At 41.9% G+C, this 18,191-nt stretch overlaps 1 protein-coding gene across 1 annotated transcript in view; it reads right to left on the bottom strand.

The window, feature by feature from the left end:
• Nucleotides 1-14,489, bottom strand: part of LOC144534136 (mitogen-activated protein kinase kinase kinase 11) — a 49,327-nt gene extending 34,838 nt beyond the window's left edge. The window contains exon 1 of the mRNA XM_078275874.1: nt 12,504-14,489. Within this exon, the coding sequence (XP_078132000.1) occupies nt 12,504-13,260 (757 nt within the window). The 5' untranslated portion in view covers nt 13,261-14,489. The remainder of the gene's footprint in view (nt 1-12,503) is intronic.
• Nucleotides 14,490-18,191: the final 3,702 nt, after the last annotated feature.

Raw genomic sequence — 18,191 nt, forward strand, 5'->3', positions numbered from 1 at the left:
CCTAACCGTAGTTCTGAGGACTACTACGGAAGAAATAAGTTATCAATGAAGTGAAACTAAACTGGAATATGACAACTACAAGTGAAAGAAATGTGATATGTGTGGTGAGAAAGAGGCCAAGCTGAGAATGAGGTTTCAGCCTGGAGAAGGGGGGGGGGGGGGAAACAATAGATTTCACTCTGCCTGAATTCTGGAAACCTCTCTACTTCCTGTTCGCTCTGACCTTCCAGTGTCTGCTTTTCTACTCCTTTCTTGCAGTTGTTGTTCTGCCCCCTCACTCATCCTGCCACACACACACACACACACACACACACACACACACACACACACACAGCAGATTTCATGACCAAGTGTGGGTGTGCAGTCATTGTGTGGGCCCATCTCCTGTGGTACAGGTACAGTACATACTGTATGTGAAGACACAGGCTACATGGTGCCGATACACTGTATTAGACCACTGTCACTTTCTTATTAAAACTACGATGTCAGCATACAGGTTTAATTTGATTAAATAGACTGGCCATTGTCTGGAAATCTCTACCTGAATCCAATATAGTGCCTTAGTTTGATTGGACTTCACTCAAGAATGCTGGGATAGTGTTCATTATTATTTCTAATATTAACATCACCCTGAGTTTTAACTGAGATATGGATTTTCGGCCCTGGAAGAAAGCAACAATGGCATGCTAATTGCCTAAAGTAGAAAGTAGGGCTGCGACCTCTTAAGTCTTAGATTAATCGATCGTTTTGGTCTTGGTCGACTAAGATTTCTTTAGTCAATTAGTCATTTATGTTGCTTTTTAAATGCTGAATGACTTCTTTCCAAGAAACTTATAAGTAGGGTTGGATATTGTTTTGGTTTTTTACAGATACTGGTGCTAAAACCATACTTTTAAAAACAGATACTTAAAAAAGAAAACGGTTTGTTTAATGCTAAGGCCGTATGGACAAAATTTAATGATTTATTAAAAATGCAATAATAACTTATAACAACATAACTTATTTCACCAGTAAATTGCTGGTCAATGACAAAAACAACCAGTAGATGGTATTTTCCAATAACTTTGAATGCACCACGAGGCTTACTAGTTTCAAGTAAATGCACCGTCTGTGTTGTTTTTTTACGACAACGGCAGCTGCAGTCTGTTGTACGTCCCGCTGCTGGAAACCCCTACAGTGAAATACCGTCACACTTTACACCGTTTAGCTGTAGGCTAACATTACCTGCTGTCAAGTGTAGTCTTAACTAGCGTCACGTGCAGCGATGCTTCTGTTGCCTCTAACGTGTGTTTCTGAGCATCAGAGAGAAGCACAGGCATTTAAAGAGGCACTATGCAGTTTTGGCCATTTCTTCACTGTTTTCTCGCAGGTTTCTCTATAGAGCTCCCCCTACAGCTTTGGAATAGATATTTGGCAGCTCCTATGTTTACTTGTGTCTGACTCCTCACTTTCGTTGCAAGGGTGGTTTTTTCCACTCACAGGGGAAGTGAGACGACCACCATTCAACTCGAAAAAAGTCACATAACCATTCCAATGACTCCGAAGCTGTTCAGTTAAGGTAAATTAAATTAAGCTAAAAAAAAAAAGAAACTGCATAATTCCCCTTTAAGTGGCTCGGTACCCAATCCTACTTATAAGCACATCTCTGGTAAACACTAAATACAAAGTGGTGCTTTTGAATGACTCATTGCTAAGAGAAACTCCATCTCACAGATGGTAATTGAAATACATTTATATTGCACTTTTCTTGTCTTAACGACCACGCAAAGCAGACAGATCTGTATCAACTAATCAATTAGTTGACTAATCATTTCTTTGGTGGAGGACAGCACTAGTAGAAAAGGTTAAAAGCTAAAGTTTCCAAAGAAAATCTGCACTTGAATCATTTGCAAAAGTGCAATAGAACAGTTGAAAGAAGTTCGAGGTGGCAGTCGAAATACAATTAGTGTGGCTGCATAGGATGGCTGAAAGCAAGCACAGTAATTAAAAAACTCACATTGAGCACTTATTTATTGCTCATTAGTAGGTACTGTTCACTCTGATGATGGACATTCAAAAATTTGTTCAACATTTTTCATAAAAAAATACTTATTTGCTTTCTTTCTAGAGAATGAGATGAGACAATCAAAACCAACAGTGTCAGGATGTGGTTAGCCTAGCTTAGAATAACTATAAATGGTCAATTTTTACATTTCTAGATCTACATTTCAAAAAACTAGATAGAACATGTTAATTAGTGAGCTTAAGACGTGTTTTTCTTTCTTACTAGAGCCAGGCTAGCTTATATCCCCTGCTTTCAGTCTTTATGCTAAGCTAAGCTGTCCAACTCTGAACTTTAAGCAGCTCAACACTAGGACTGAACGATTCATCGTTTTCAAATCGAAATCGAGATTTGTAAGAATGCAATTAGCTTATCGCAAAAACCGTGATTAATCGAATGTAAATGTTTATTTTAATGTCTGGTGTAAGATTTGATTTAACATTTTTATTTTCACATTCACTGTTTTTTTTCACAAGATAAATGCTGGAATAATGTTACATATCACAGACTGTTATCAGAAATGTCCTATTTTCAGTGGATGTTTCATTTATTTTTTATAACTATATATCATGATGGTATATGTAGATGCTGCTATTGAACTCGTATCAGAAATTTCAGTTTACAGAAAAGTACTGATGGTTTTATTTATTATAATAACTTTTTTTGTGATAAATGTTCTGTGTTTGGTTAATGTTCAATCCTGATTAAAAGAAATTATTACTGCTGGCAATTCATATCTATGTTTTGATCCTTAAAATAATATAGATAGAGCAGTTTTGATGGTGTCTTTTGTTATAATGCTTAATGACATGTTTTATCTGTTACATAGTGAATATTGAACTTTAGCTACTTTTTTTTTCTTAAAGACATTTCAGGCCTTTATTTCCACAAGACAGCTGTAGAAATGAAAGGGGAGAGAGGGGGGGAATGACATGCGGCATTGGTGGTTTACTCCTCGCTGTGTCGAGGAGTAAACCACTGTAAATGTGCGCCTGCTCTACCAACTGAGCTAACCCGGCCACGAACTTTAGCTACTTTTTAAAGAAAAAAAAAAGGAAATGAAAACAAACTTCAAGATAAACACGCACAAAAATAAAATCTGATGAAATTCATCAACGCTCACGTGTGAATCTCTTAAATCTCCAGATCTGACCTGCTGCTTCAATCCAATGAGAGCGTAACAGCTACAGACTCTGCCTGTCTGTCTTTTCCAAACTAAAGATTACAGACAGTAGGGAAAGGATGTAGCCAGGCAGCCAGCTAAACTGCACACAGCAAGTCTGCCTTATCACCCAATGACACTCACTCTCAGCCAGCAGCAACGCAGCTGAGCTCTACCCCTGGTGACCCCTTTCCTCTCCCTGCCGGGACACCCCAGACACCCCTCGGATATGCCAATCAGCAAACCGCCACTGAATGTTTATGGCTGGGTAACTTGATGGCGCTGCATTTTCTGCTACACTTGACATTTGAGGGTACGTCTCCTGCTGAATAAAAATACTAACCTATGCATAAATTTACTCTTCATTGTGGCGAAAGTGGTAAGATAGTTGAGTAATTCCGTAAAGTTTGAAAGCACAAACGTGCTGTTTCTCCACTGCACTACGACATCTATTCAATTTTATTTATAGTATTAAATCATAACAAGAGTTATCTCAAGACACTTTACAGATGAAGTAGGTCTAGACCACACTCTATAGTTTACAAAGACCCAACAGCTTCCCATGAGCGAGCATTTGGTGCAACAGTGGCTAGGAAAAACTTCCTTTTAGGCAGAAACCTCGGGCAGACCCTGGATCTTTGTGGGCGGCATCTGTCACTGCCTCTTGTCGCCACGCCCCTTTCTGGGGGAAAACAATCCCGTATTAAACATTAGACATGTGTATGAAACAAAACGTTTGTTTAACAAGAAATACATCCATACAGCGGTTCATAGGTTTGCTTAGTTAGGTTTTAAAAGAAAACAGTGAACGCACAAGGAGCATCCAAACGCTTCTGTCTTTCCTTTCCCGGGTCTCTCCACCCCTTTCTCCTAAAATCTGTTAAGGCCGTTACAGACCAACCAGACGGCTGACCATTGGCAGAAAATGCAGTTGGACTGATCAGTCTCCCCGAGTTGGTCAAAAAGTGCCTCGGAACACACCAAAGCGACGAGACGTAATACGTCTCCATAACAGCAGACGGCACTAATCCTTACTGTGACCCAAAAAATGAAAACCAGCAGCTGATTGGACGAACGCGTCACGTGGGTCTGGCTGCTGCTTCCGGATTTTAGATTTTTCAACCGGCCATTAATGGCGACTCATTCAGAATACGATCTCATATTGTACTAAAATAGTTCACCGAAACGTGTTTCTGAAAACATTTTAAGAGAGAAATAGGCCGTGCAGTTGCTGAATCTGTCTTCATTTCAGATCAACAAAAGGTCAGTTTAAAAGATTTTCATCACATTTTGAGAGGCTTAGTCACGCTCATCCCGCTTGCCATTTCTGGGTGAGTCCCGACTGCCCTGTCTCCGACTGAGCATGTCAAGTCGGCCAAAATGAAGGCCGACAGCTCCTCCAACGGACGACGGCACTGAACGCACCGAACAGACTCAAGTCACTGACCTCCTCAGACTGTCCGACGGCCGATTATCGGCCCAGTGTGTAGCTGCCTTTACAGTGCGTTAAAAGACAGAACTTGCCGAACTGAATTTCGCTACTTATTACCGACAGGTGTGCATATCTTTATTAATACTACTAAAATAGTGTGTTTCTCTGCTGGAAAGGAGAAGACTCAAAATGGTCAATCTATTAAAAATCAACCCAATGTTTGCCATGCAGGCGGGACCCAACACGCAAGCTGCGGGAGCAGGCGGTAATGGTCAGAAAGAGACGTATTGGTATCAAAAACGTGAGTTAAGTCGAGCAGAGTCGTACCATACAGTGGAAACATGGCATCAGTGGGTAGTTCGTTACAGAGTCTAGAACAAAATGTGCCATGGTGTAGTCTATATTGTATATTAAAATGTATTCACTGTATGCTACAGAAATAATCTCACTACTGTTTTATATCACAGTGCACTAGTTCCTCATTTTTATTTAGATTTTGTTTCCTTCTTTGTTGTTCACTGCATTTCACAGAGATCACTTGTGTCAATCAAGCAGCATAGCTGAATCATCTTTTTCCTTGCATTTTCTGTTGTCAAAGTATTGATTTTTGAAAACTCCTTTCTTGTTCTTCTTGGAATCCCATTTTGGCTGCTTATACCCTGGATCTCGTTCTTTCGGCCATAGTAGCTATTTATTTAATTAAAAACATTGCAGCCAAGTCAACATGTGTGGCCAGATGTTTTAGTGATAGACAACAGTGAAATCACGGTACCGCTTTCCACACAATAATTGTATAAACAAGTATCCTTTAAACAAAATGCATGCTGTACATCATCAAGAAGAACAATGCCTTTTGGATCATAACTTTAATCTTCTCATGTGTCATGAACATGTTATCAATCTTAATATATACAGGTGCATGATGACACAAAGGCTGATCTGGTGGTGCCAGACCAAGGACAGATGGTTTTTCCCCCAAACAAGGGAGGTATTGTCATCCACTAATGAATAATCGTGGTAGTTACTGTATCCATAGGTGCTGACTGAGATGAATGCCCGGTGTCTGACACACAGACTGCATATGTATTGTATACTGCAGTTTTCCCTAGGTTTGTGGAAGACGTAGGTGTACTTATTTGGCAGTGGATTTAGGGGTCCTCTCTCAAGAACTTATTACGTTTTTTTAATAAAAAAATAAATAAAAAAAAATGCAATTTCACATCATTTTGGACCATTATTACCATATATGTGTCTAAAATGGTGGAAATACTAGAGCTAATAAATATTAATTTTTAAAAAGCTTAAAAAACAATACTTGCCAAAGAAGCCTACTGGGAACAACTGCAATCATTAGACGTGAGAAAAGTATTTTGGTTACATTTATTTTGACTTAAGTGTTGCCCAAAACGGCTTGGTTGCTGCACCTAATATAATGGTAGGGAAAACCCTGTACTGTATATATCGCCTTCTCACACATACAGTGCTGAAGTGAAGTACATGTAGCAGCCAATAAAATATTTAACTTGCAAACTGACAGCAAATGTCTAGCCTTACTGACATTGTTAACCACTACATTTCCTTCTGTAGATAGGATTTACATTGTGTTCTTTCTCTCAAGGCCAACTGAACTTTGTTATTGACTCACTTATAAACTAAACTACACACTAAATGGTTATCCGGCTGACTTAACAAAATACAGGTTCATGTTCAGACCTTATCACGTTTAAAATCCCCCCCCATTCCCTTCACAAAATACCTAAAAAGTCTCAATTTCCCCCATAATTTCTCCAGCTGAACAGGGGAATGGTGGTGTGTGTGCAGTAACAGGCGTGCAGTTCAACACACACACACACACACACACACACACACACACACACACACACGGGATGTTTTGAGAGTGCTGCAGTGTGGAGCACTGGGGGCCCTGAATGAAAACATGCTGGTAGAGGGATGTATCAGATGTTTGTCCAATCGTGGAAAAAAAAAAAAAAAAGACATGTTGATCCAAGATCTAACTGTGGCTTCTTCCTGAAAAAAAGGCCTGCGAGTTCCAGCCCAGCAAGTGCTTAGCTTGGCACTTTCCCCACCAGTTCTAACTACAGCCTCTGCACAGTTTATGGCGTGTGGTGATGCCTATAGCTGTTTTTGCATCTATGAGGGCTTTGTGCAGATAACTGACAGTACAAGGACGGCAGTTAGACTGAATGAGCTTTTGAGGGAGCCCTGATAGGAAGGGTTATTTTTACTGTAGCTGCAGCAAGAAGATATGTTCATGTATCAGTTACAGAAAACTTAAAAGGACCCATATTGTAAAAAGTGAGATTTCCATGTCTTTTTTTATTATAAAGCAGATCGAGGTGCTGTATAAATACTGTGAAAGAATCAAAACGTTCAATCCACAGAGAAATGCACACAGCCCGTATTCCGAAACTGTGTCTTTAAACGAGCCGTCAGGCCTTCCGTATGGTTGTGATGTCACAACTATATATATATATATATATATATATGGTAGAAAGTGCCGCTACAGTGTGGTTACAGTCATTCCCCGGATGCAGTGACGGTGCAGAGACTCCAAGAGCGCATATGCAGAAGACCCGGAAACACTGACCAATCAGAGCAGACTGGGCTTTTTTGGGAGGGGGGCTTAAAGCTATAGTGCATAGTTTCTGTCACCCCTATGAGGAATTCTAAGTTATGACAACAAAACTGTCAGCGCATCCACATGACGCAAGCCTTCGGTGATTGCGTACCACCCCCCACCCCATCACGCAGTTGCTAGTAACCAAGCCACATTAACCAGCTCCGACTGGGGGATCCCGAGGCGTTCCCAGGCCAGGTTGGAGATATAGTCCCTCCACCTAGTCCTGGGTCTCCCCCGAGGCCTCCTCCCAGCTGGACGTGCCTGGAACACCTCCCTAGGGAGGCACCCAGGGGGCATCCTTACCAGATGCCCGAACCACCTCAACTGGCTCCTTTCGACGCAAAGGAGCAGCGGCTCTACTCCGAGCTCCTCATGGATGACTGAGCTTCTCCCCCTATCTCTAAGGGAGACGCCAGCCACCCTCCTGAGGAAACCCATTTTGGCCGCTTGTACCCTGGATCTCGTTCTTTCGGTCACAAGAATATGGAGTTGAAAGTCTTAATTAGCTTTGGGTCAACTCATTTGGCAATGGCTTGAATGTAAAGGACATTCATTAATATAAAAAAGTTACGCACTAAAGCTTTAAACAGACAGGCGCTAAAACGGAGCGTTTCAGGCAGAGGGTGACTACAGGTATAGTCAGACAGACAGTATGAGAAGAAAAGAAAACGTGTTCTTAAAAATGAAAGCATGTAAATATGTTCTAGTAAACACAAAATACAAGTATGAGCCTGAAAATGACCATCTGGGATCTTTAAAGCAGCACTAATAATGATTTTGATATAAACAATGGGCCAAATGCTACAGACAGACAAAGTTAGCAACTAGCTGCTGAACACAGTGGAGCATTTAGCTGCTCAAGAGCCACATCTCTTTGCCAGGAGTTTGTGGAGAACGAACCAGAGCTAAAAAGGAGAGTGAATACATTACAATATTGGACTTACATTTGCCAAGTGAGCAGAAATGTGACTCCAAAATGAATGCTAATGTTGCTAATCTGCTGAATGTGTAAATAAGCAAGTGATTGTTAAAATGTTAGCCATAATAACTTTGTAAGGTGATATGTCAATGTTTACATGTCGTTCCGCTGCCCCCATACTGGCCAAAAAAGAAAAACTATTGCTGCTTTTAAATCCACAGCAGTTGGATTCAATTGAAATTGTATGTAGTTGGTTTTTAAATCGGTTTATTGTGCCACAGCTGACAAGGCAATTCACTATCGAACCTGTAAACTGAGGTTAGCAGTGCAGTTTTCCCTGGTCTTTCTTTGGTGGCTTGTTCAGCGTGCCAAGGTGTCTCACAAAACATGTGCCGATGCTCGTAGATAAGAAGAAGCCATTAGCTTGACATCTAATGTGGGTCGCGGTTACAGTCTGAGGCTCTGAACTGCAAACACTGGCTGTCAGTCTGGGTTAAGCCAATGAGGGTGAAAACAAAATGATAAAAACAGCAGCATTCGGAGCATGTGCAATTTTTATTTCAATGGGAATAAAAAAGATTCAGTGTTTCCTGCAGAACTGTATGGCTCTAGAGTGGCAAATCCCTAAAAAAACCTCATTTGGAGAAGCAATGGACACAGACTTATAGACACAGACAGCATAAGATGTGAAAAATCCCCGAACTCTCATCCCCAGATATATGGACACAATAGTGAGAGAAAGAGGCTCCTCTGCTCTCTGGTCTGTATTTACTTTCAGTGGAATTCCAGTTACGGCCTCTGGCTTCGACCCAAGCGCACCAACCGTGCACTTTCTTCAACGATCCGGTTTCATTAGCATCAACACGCCAAAGCGACCCGCTGGTCATTAGATACTTCTTTTAGCTCTTGTTTACAAGCCCTTCAGGGTTAATGACTATTCACCTTAATCCATCACTGTAACAGCTGGCCAAAAAGGGAATCTCCATTTAAATGAAAACAATGGGTGCTAATGGTCACTTTCAACTCTTCAGCTAGTGTTAAGGTTCGGCTGATGTGATGGTAAAAGAGTGATCTTTTAGCAGATATTATCATAAAAGGAGTTCTTTTCTTGTAGTATTTTCTACTTTTCTAGTAATGAACACATCTGTTTGCCCCATTGCATTCTGGTCCACTTTAGGCTACAATTTATTTTATTTTTTTTGGCATTTTTAGGCCTTTATTTGACAGGACAGCTTAGACCTGAAAGGGGAGAGAGAGGAGACATGACATGTAGCAAAGGGCCGCAGGTCAGAATCGAACCTGCGGCCGCTGCAGAGAGGACCAAGCCTCCATACATGGGGAGCACGCTCTACCAGGTAAGCTACCACAGGCGCCCCGGAAAAAGGATTTTGACAGATTTCTCCCTGTATGAGTTAGGGGTAGGGCTGGGCAATATATCGATATTATGTCAATATCAATATATGAGGCTAGGTATCGGCTTAGATTTTGAATATCGTGATATGACATAAGTGTTGTCTTTTCCTGGTTTTAAAAGGCCGCATTACAGTAAAGTGATATACTATCTGAACTTACCAGACTGTTCTAGCTGTTCTATTATTTGTCATTTTATCCACATAACTGATTATTTATCAAAACTCTCATTGTGTTCATATTTTATGAAAGCACCAATTGTCAACCCTACAATATCGCCGCAATATCGACATTGATGTATTTGTCAAAAATATCGTGGTATTTGATTTTCTCCGTATCGCCCAGCTCTGGTTAGGGTTGCAACGGATCCTAAAAAGTCCCGGTTTTAAACATTTATGTCGCACTATTAATTATGGTTATACTTTGCAATTAAGCCGCACTTCACATGCATTCCTCTTGAAAGAAGAACTTGCACCATTATTCTGAGGAACTGACACCACAGTCCGAGATTAACCATTAATGTGTCAGCTTAACTGCCCCATCACCAGATTTTTTTTAAACAATATTTTACAGTGCGTTTTTCCTTTCAAATGCTTTTATGTTGAGATGCTCTTGCACCCGTGTGTTAAACCTGTCAGCACACCCAACCACAACTCCCCCCCCAAACCACCACCAGAACAGGATATTGCTCAGTCGCACAACAGGGTTATGGCCGTATGCAGACATGTAGGGGCAGGCCAGGGGACACAGATTCAGAAAAGGAGGGCAGGAGAGCGATACCATCTCCCGGCCTCATATACAAACACTATATTGACATAACTCAACTTTCTTTTTGCGCTACAGGAGACTCTCTTTTCCCCCCCAGCGGAAAGGTCTTGCCAGGAAAGAACATGACACAAGAGTGAATATCAATGAAGGGTGAAACAAAGTGTGAGCAGATGCTGAAGAGAAAAAGGGAAGAGGAATGGCCGATGGTCAACGAGCACGACTGACAGAAACAGATAGTGCTCGTTCAAAAGTGAAAAAAGATGATAATGCTGAAATAGGGATATAAATCCTTTGCTTTGAACAAAGCGGGAACCCAAACAAAAGGAGTTCATCTTCTAATGCTCCTAACAAAAAAAAGGTAACATTCTCAGACACTACAGTTCTGAATGTTTTGCGGTGTCACTCGTTTCCATTTAAGGAGGAAGCATAATCTCTTTCTATTTTGGTGTACAATGGCAATCGGGATCTGCAGTAACACAAAAGGTTGAGCCGAGGATGGCTGAAAACTTTTTGGACTGCAACAGATCCAGCCACAGAGCTGACGGGGATTATATGCTGCATCACAAGAATGATAATAAGAGGGGCGGCTGCTGCAAAATTCAGGTGGCTCTGTGTTTCGGTTAACTAAAAGGACTGTTAGAGCTGAGGAAGGCACTTGTTCTGCTTCAGACAGAAAGCTTTATCAGCGGTACATCTCTCTGCAGTGTAGCTTTAATGACAAGGTTCATTGCGTACGTGTCTGCCGCGAGGGCCCGGAACACTGACGCAAGACCTTTCCCAGCTGCCCCCAGACAGCATCAAAGTCCAAAGTGTAAGTTGTGACGGTGCTGAGGCGGAAAGCCTCCTCTTGAATTCCTCACCTTTGCTAGCAAAGCATGGCATTGTCCTATCAACTCATACTTGCATATCTGTAGCCTTTGGCCTCCATTTTGGAGTCACATACCGATCCCAAAAAAGACGTGTTGTTGTACCGCTAATCTTACCTTTCAGTGCTTTGTCATGATCATGATCTCAAACTGATATATTACCCAAAGACAATGACGGCAAAAAAAATGTAGAGCGATCATTCAACTTGCCAGACTATAATGACATGGTTTGAGTTAATAATTCTAATGGAGCACAGGGCCAGTATGTTGAGGAGTTAAAAGGTTGTCTTTGTTCTATATGTGGCCTTGTTGTATACACTAAGAAAAGCCTTTTTTGCAGCTTTGAAACCATGTTTCACCATTGCCACGGGGCATGCTGCCACACAGAAGGCCCAGTAAAATACGCCTGTGTCCTTTATTCTCATCAATCTAACACTGAAAGAATTAGGGCTGGGACGATATGCTTTTGTCCCGATTTTGATTCTTTCACGATACATGGGTGCCGATTGGATTTGTATTGCGATTTTCATTTATTGCGATTCTAGAAGTATAGAGATTCGATAGTATTGGAGTATAGAGAATTTTTTTTTTCCTCCTCTAACACAAACAAAAGTTGAATAATACGCTTCTAGAGACAATATATCATGAGGCATTTCTAAAAACTAGTTGTTTTCTAAGAAGCATAAAAATATAAATATTTTCTGCTTTTGTGTAGAAAAACGGACATGATGTAGGGGGTTACCGTATAAAACAGGTAAATAAAAAAATATTGATTTTAGGGAAAATCAATATTAAAAGGTGCTCTAAGCGATGTCATGCGTTTTTTAGGCTACAACATTTTTTGTCACATAGAGCGAACATCTCCTCACTATCCGCTAGCTGCCTGTCCCCTGAACACTCTGTAAAAAAAACTCCGTCTCTGGAGACAGCCCAGGCTCCACAAACGCCAACAAGTCAAACTGTGCCAACCTGCACCACCAAACATAACAAACGGTGTTCCAGCCAATAACCGACAAGAAGGATTTTGGGGGGTGGGGGTTGGGGGATTAGTGCGCGGAAAGGAGGAGGAGGGGACGGGATGAGGAGGAGGGAGGGGCGAGCTAGCCTACGTTTTTTGTTTGACAATACTTTGAACGTCAACAAGAAGTGACATCACCCAACATAGCTTAGAGCACCTTTAAAAAATCGTCGCAAACAAGAATCACGATACATACGTACATACATTTAAATGATGACTGACTTGCACTGGTATTGAAGGACTTACTGTTGTTGGACTTGAGATCCCGATGGATGACGGGGACGATGGCCTCGCTGTGCAGGTACAACATCCCTCTGGCTATCTGCACGGCCCAGTTGACCAGGACGTGTGGAGGAATGCGACGCCCCGCCAGTGCCCGGCTCAGCGCCCCACCCGAGGCGTACTCCATGATGAGGCACAGGTTGGGTTCCTGCAGGCAGACGCCCTTCAGGGCGATGATGTTGGGGTGAGTGAGCATGGCGAACAAACGCGCCTCCTGCCTGACGTTCTGCGCCGTCACGCTGATATCCTCGTCAGGGTCTTGCCGGGCGGCCTTCACGGCCACCAGCAGGCCTCGCCATGTCCCGCGGTACACCTTCCCAAAGCCCCCCACCCCGATGACCTCCTCCAGCTTCAGGTCCCGGAAATCCAGCACGTCGGGTTCAAACTTGCCCACCACGGCCGGGTTGAGCTCGGCGACAACAGTGCTGCCAGGAAGTTTCCCATATCCATTTGGCTTGAAGGAGCCGTAGTTGGATGGGAAGATGCCCACCTTGTTGTTGACTTTACCCGCCCACCAGCCCTCATCGCCGGATATCTCAGAGTCCAGAGACAGGACTTCCACCAGGTCCCCCTTACGCAAGGTGAGCTCGTCTTTACAGGACGCCTCATAGTCGAATAAGGCTGTCCACACAGGGTTGGTGAAGTTCCCTTTCTGTGATTGATCCAAGTTTTTCCAGTTGGACAGTGGACCACGACTGAATATGTTCTTCAGTGGCTCCATGGAGCCTCAAGCAGATGTTTAGACTGGATCTGATTTTGCACCCAAAGGGTTTGAAAATAAAGTACAAAGGAGTACTTTATCGCGCCTCGCTCCCTTTCCTGTCTTTCTTGTTGGTTCATCAGGGACCAGTGAAATGTGTTCAAGAGCTTGACCAACAAGCGGGCTGCAGGAGAGGATTCAAATAGAACTGAATGGTAAGTGTCTTTCATTCGTCTGGACATCACATGCAAAGCTCTCCGCTTTGAAAATACAGAATCAGTTTGAGAGATTGATTTTGTGTGATAATGAGAAAGGGGTTCAAAGCTCAGAAAGGCAGCGCTGTCCTAAACGGAATGTCTCTCTCTGTCCAAGTGATGTGTGGTTTCCCAAAGTGGTTTGAGCACATTGGCCTGTATTTAAAAGAGGCTCTTGAATCACCTCATCGTGGGTAAATGAGCTCTTCCCTTAACTCATTCAAAACTGCCACCTGTTGAGTTCGGACTTTTTAACTAAAAAGTGGAAAGACACAAATAAAAGTAGCCTATCCAAAGCTTGTTGTGTAAAATACCAGTATTAGAAATGATCGTCGCCACTAGGTACATTCAGCTGTCCATTTGGAGGGTTTTTTTTAAATGTATTTTTAGCCATTAAGTGCAGTGGCCACCACAAGCAGGAAGCGCTGCTAAGCGGAGAAGAATAGCAGGAAAGGAGCATTCAGTCCAGCCAACCAGTGTTTTACGACAAGTTTTCAGGGCTAAGCAGTTCGCATTAGTAAACCTAGCTAAATCTCCAATAACGGCGTCTGACCGCAACTTTGCGGCGCTCCCGCAGGAAACCCAGCATCCCTTTGAGCAACAGTATCCATACTTACGGTGTTACCAGAAGCACACAACGAGCCGGGCTTTATCACAACATTAAAAGAAAAACACGTAGGAACCGCCGACTTTGTAACAGGAAGAGCTATCCAACCCTGCTTGACTTTACTTCCCAGAGAGAAAACACGCAGTAAAAACAAATCCCGTTAGTTCCTAATGGGGGAGTTCAGCGAAGTTGCCTGGTCCAGCTCGGTGGTCTCGTGGTTACAGTCGGTATCCAAAACAGCGCAATAACTCCATCATAACTTCTTAATCATATTCCTCTTCCCTGGTCAGTCAGCGTTCACTCGTCCGGACCTCGAACCACTTCTACGTCCGTGCTTACAGTCAGTAGAGAGGGTGGGGTTTCACAACTTCTTCTCTCCCAACAGGAAAAGAGTCAGATGACAGGCCCACGGTCAAACTACACGCAACACGTGATTACACATCCGGTTGTGACTGTCAAAATAAAACTTGGGGCAGAGAGCACACGTTTGAGACCCCAAATGGAATGCAAGTTAGGAGGAATATTTTTGAACCAAGGCTCAGTCCTTACCGCAGCGGCCCAGGGTTCGATTCCGACCTGCGGCCCTTTGCTGCATATCTTTCCCCTCTCTCTTCCCTCTTTCCTGTCTACAACTGTCCTATCAATTACAGGCCAAAAGGCCAAAAAAAAGAAATATTACAACTTCCCTAAAGGGGGTCAGCCCTATGTTACCACATTTCTAAGAATTTTTTTTCACTGAAAATTAGGCCCTATGTTCCCACAGTTCTGTTCCCACATTTCTAAGCTTGTTCTTAAAATTAGGCCCTATGTTCCCACATTTCTAGGACATTTTCAAAATTCTTATATTTCCCTTCAATGTAAGCCCTATCCTCCCACAACATTTTTAGGGTTAGGATTAGGGGGATAACATCTGATACAAATGTATGAAAAAGGAAATGTGGGAACATTGGGCCTAATTTTGAAACAAATCTTAGAATGTGGGAACATAGGGCTGTGGGAACAGAGGGCCTACTTTTCAGTGGGAAAAAAAAATCTTAGAAATGTGGAAACATAGGGCTGTGGGGACATAGGCACGCTCCCATCCAAAGCCCCTGACACACCAAGCCGACCATCGGCCAATTCATCTGATTGGCTGTTCAGCTTGAAAACAAGGCTCTTGTAATAAGGTTGTAACCCTTTCTCTCCCTAAATTACGCCTATGCTTCCTGTTGAATCAGTTGAGATATTATGCTTTAGTGACATTCGGTCCAAATACTAAAGGACAGTATTCATTAAAGAATGTCCCCATAGTCAAGGAAAGAATGATAAAGTGCTGCTGCTAGGTTTCTTTTGTCTGGTGTTACTTTGAACAAAAAATGAGTTTCAAGTCTCTCCTCCAGCAACACATTTAAAAGCCTTTGGCATATGACTGGTTTAATGTCCTTTGTGCAGTTTGATGGGCTACTTACCCAAGTGAGGTGGAAGAGCTGTTGCTGAAATTTCACTGAAGTGGAGATGGATTCACTGCATACAGATGTACTTAAGATAAAGTCAAATGAAGCTCATTTACGTTTCATTCCAAGGAGAATAATTCCACTTTTGAAAATCATATTTCTATTGTAAAATCACTGCATCTGTAATGCAGTGTTAATGAGAAGCCCACAAATTGGTCTTCTACTGATATGACCTAGTATAGCCTATGAAAGCCCATTTCCACCAGGAAAAGGAAACAATCGATGAGAAATAAAGCATGAAGATTAAAAAAAAAAAGCACACAGTACTCATAGTGAGTCAAAATTATGAGATGGCTAGTCCATGTTTTGAGTCATGATTGACATTATTGAGTATTTCATAATTTGGATTAAGTAGGCTAAGAAACAAATGTCGATGTACCATATGCATAGGCATAAAGTACGGGGTACTACGTTCTCAAACTTCAGAAAGTTTTGAACAACACAGCAGATTAAATAATTCAATTATAATAATATTTATATGAATAAAGACATTTGCATGCAGAAAAGGCACAAATTGTTGCAGAAAAAAATCACCAGAATGCAAGAAAATGCAGCGTTTGTTGCTCAACATTTCCTGGGGGGACGACCCAGACACCCCGGTTATAATTTGTCCCCCCTAATGTTCAAACAAACATTTTCGCTAGATAGGTGGAGATTTTAGGTGGAGCAAACGAGGCCAATAGGCTAATCGATTCCCAAATTTATTTTTATTTCCACATCTATCTTGATCTTAAAAGCATTCCTACTGAAGATGTAAATCTTTAAAAGCATTCATCATTTCAAAAAGAAAGGCTCAGTCATTAGTCAAACAGGATGACACAGTGCATTTGTTTTTGGACTACTTTCAGCGGCGGATTAATCCACCTTTGGCCCTCATGAGTATGTGTGGCAGCAGGAAGGTGTATGTGGGATTGGGTCAAAATAAACAAGTGTGTGTGTTCATGGCAATACAGGAACATGTCACCCAGGGCAACAGTGGCTCACTGATGCGTTTTTAATTGTATGTTATTACACCGTTTAAACAGGTGATATGAAATATTTGACTATGAAAATACAATCCTTTATTACAGGTAATAGTGACTGTAAGTAAGTTGTCTGTTTCACAGTGAAACTTGAGATACAGTGTTAACAGATGACAATATGAATTTTGCAATATTCGTTTGACAAGCATTTCACAGCATAAGTAAGGCAATCATTTTCTGATAAGTAAAAACTTTTTAAGTAAAGTTACACTTTAAAAAGTGCTTAGTTGTATCAACTTAAAATAAGTGAACTAGCTACTCTTTCTGGATTGTTAACGTAAAGATAATAGTTGGGGGTACAAAATAATTTGTCCCTCCAACTAATGTCAACTGGCAACTTGCAGGACCCCACGAAGACTAGCTCGTCCCACTTTGGTGACAGCTAATGGGGATCCTTTTAACAATAAACAAACTGGCAACTTGCAATTATTTATTTCTTTTTTTAAAGAATTTTTTGGGGCTTTTTCACTTTATTAGATAGGGACAGTGGATAGACAGGAAAGTGGAGATGACACGCAGCAAAGGGCCGCAGGTTGGATTCTAACCCGGGCCGCTGCAAAGGACTCAGCCTACATGGGGCGTACGCTCTTACTGGGTGAGCTAGAGGCCGCCCCACTTGCAATTACAATAGTCAGAACAACGCAATGTTTCAATTCCCCTGGACAAAAATATTTATATAACATGTATGGGCTGACAAAAAAATGAAAAACATTTTTTTACAGTACCGTCCCCACAGTAGCTGCTTTGAGCAGTTTTTCAACCACATAAGTTACTTTATAAGTTCAGTTATGTTAACATGGTACAGGATAAAGTCTATTCCACGCCAGTTGCTGCCTCATTATGGTGTCACTGGTTTGACGCACCTAATGTGTAGTCAGGATAACACACAGCGACAGTTGCTCAGTAATCACTATACATTATACCCTTTTTCCACCAAAATTAGAGTGAGTTTTTTAACGCGCGTAAACCAATTAAATAGACGACAGACTCCTTTCCCATTGCCAGTAGACAAGTATCTTTCTATTTTTTTTAAAGTACACAGTAGAAAGCAGCATGGAGGATCGTGACAATGTTACGGTGGTTGATTCTTTTTTACATTTTTTTTTTATTTTTTATATCTGTTACTTATTCAGTCTCTCTTTCAAACTTGGTGCAGACTAATTTGGATCGATGTCCGAGCACTGCTTGGGCGGAAACGGACGGAATTTATGGCCGAGATGAATTTACCAATGGAGGCGATGTGCAGGAGAAGGGGCGAAAAATGACTGTTTCCACCTGGGGGTCATGTTTCTATCACTGCCGATTAAAGCAGGAGCTGATAAGTACCAAAGAGTACTGCAGTCATTTGTCCTGGGACTGCATGCTGATTGTAACCTTTCCCACTAAAGACAAAAGCCAGTTGTTAGTGGGTGTACGTTTTTTTTAAATTGTATTACTTTGATTACGTATACAGTTGAAGTGCAGCTAAACTTGATTACAGTGGTTCCCTGGCTGCAATGGCGCCGACAGAGCATGTGGGGAAGACCAAAAACACTGACCAATCAGAGCAGCCTGGGATTTTTCTGATGGGGGTCTT

The sequence above is a fragment of the Sander vitreus genome, chromosome 19 (genome assembly GCF_031162955.1).
Source record: "Sander vitreus isolate 19-12246 chromosome 19, sanVit1, whole genome shotgun sequence".
In the NCBI taxonomy this organism is placed as follows: Eukaryota; Metazoa; Chordata; class Actinopteri; order Perciformes; family Percidae; genus Sander; species Sander vitreus.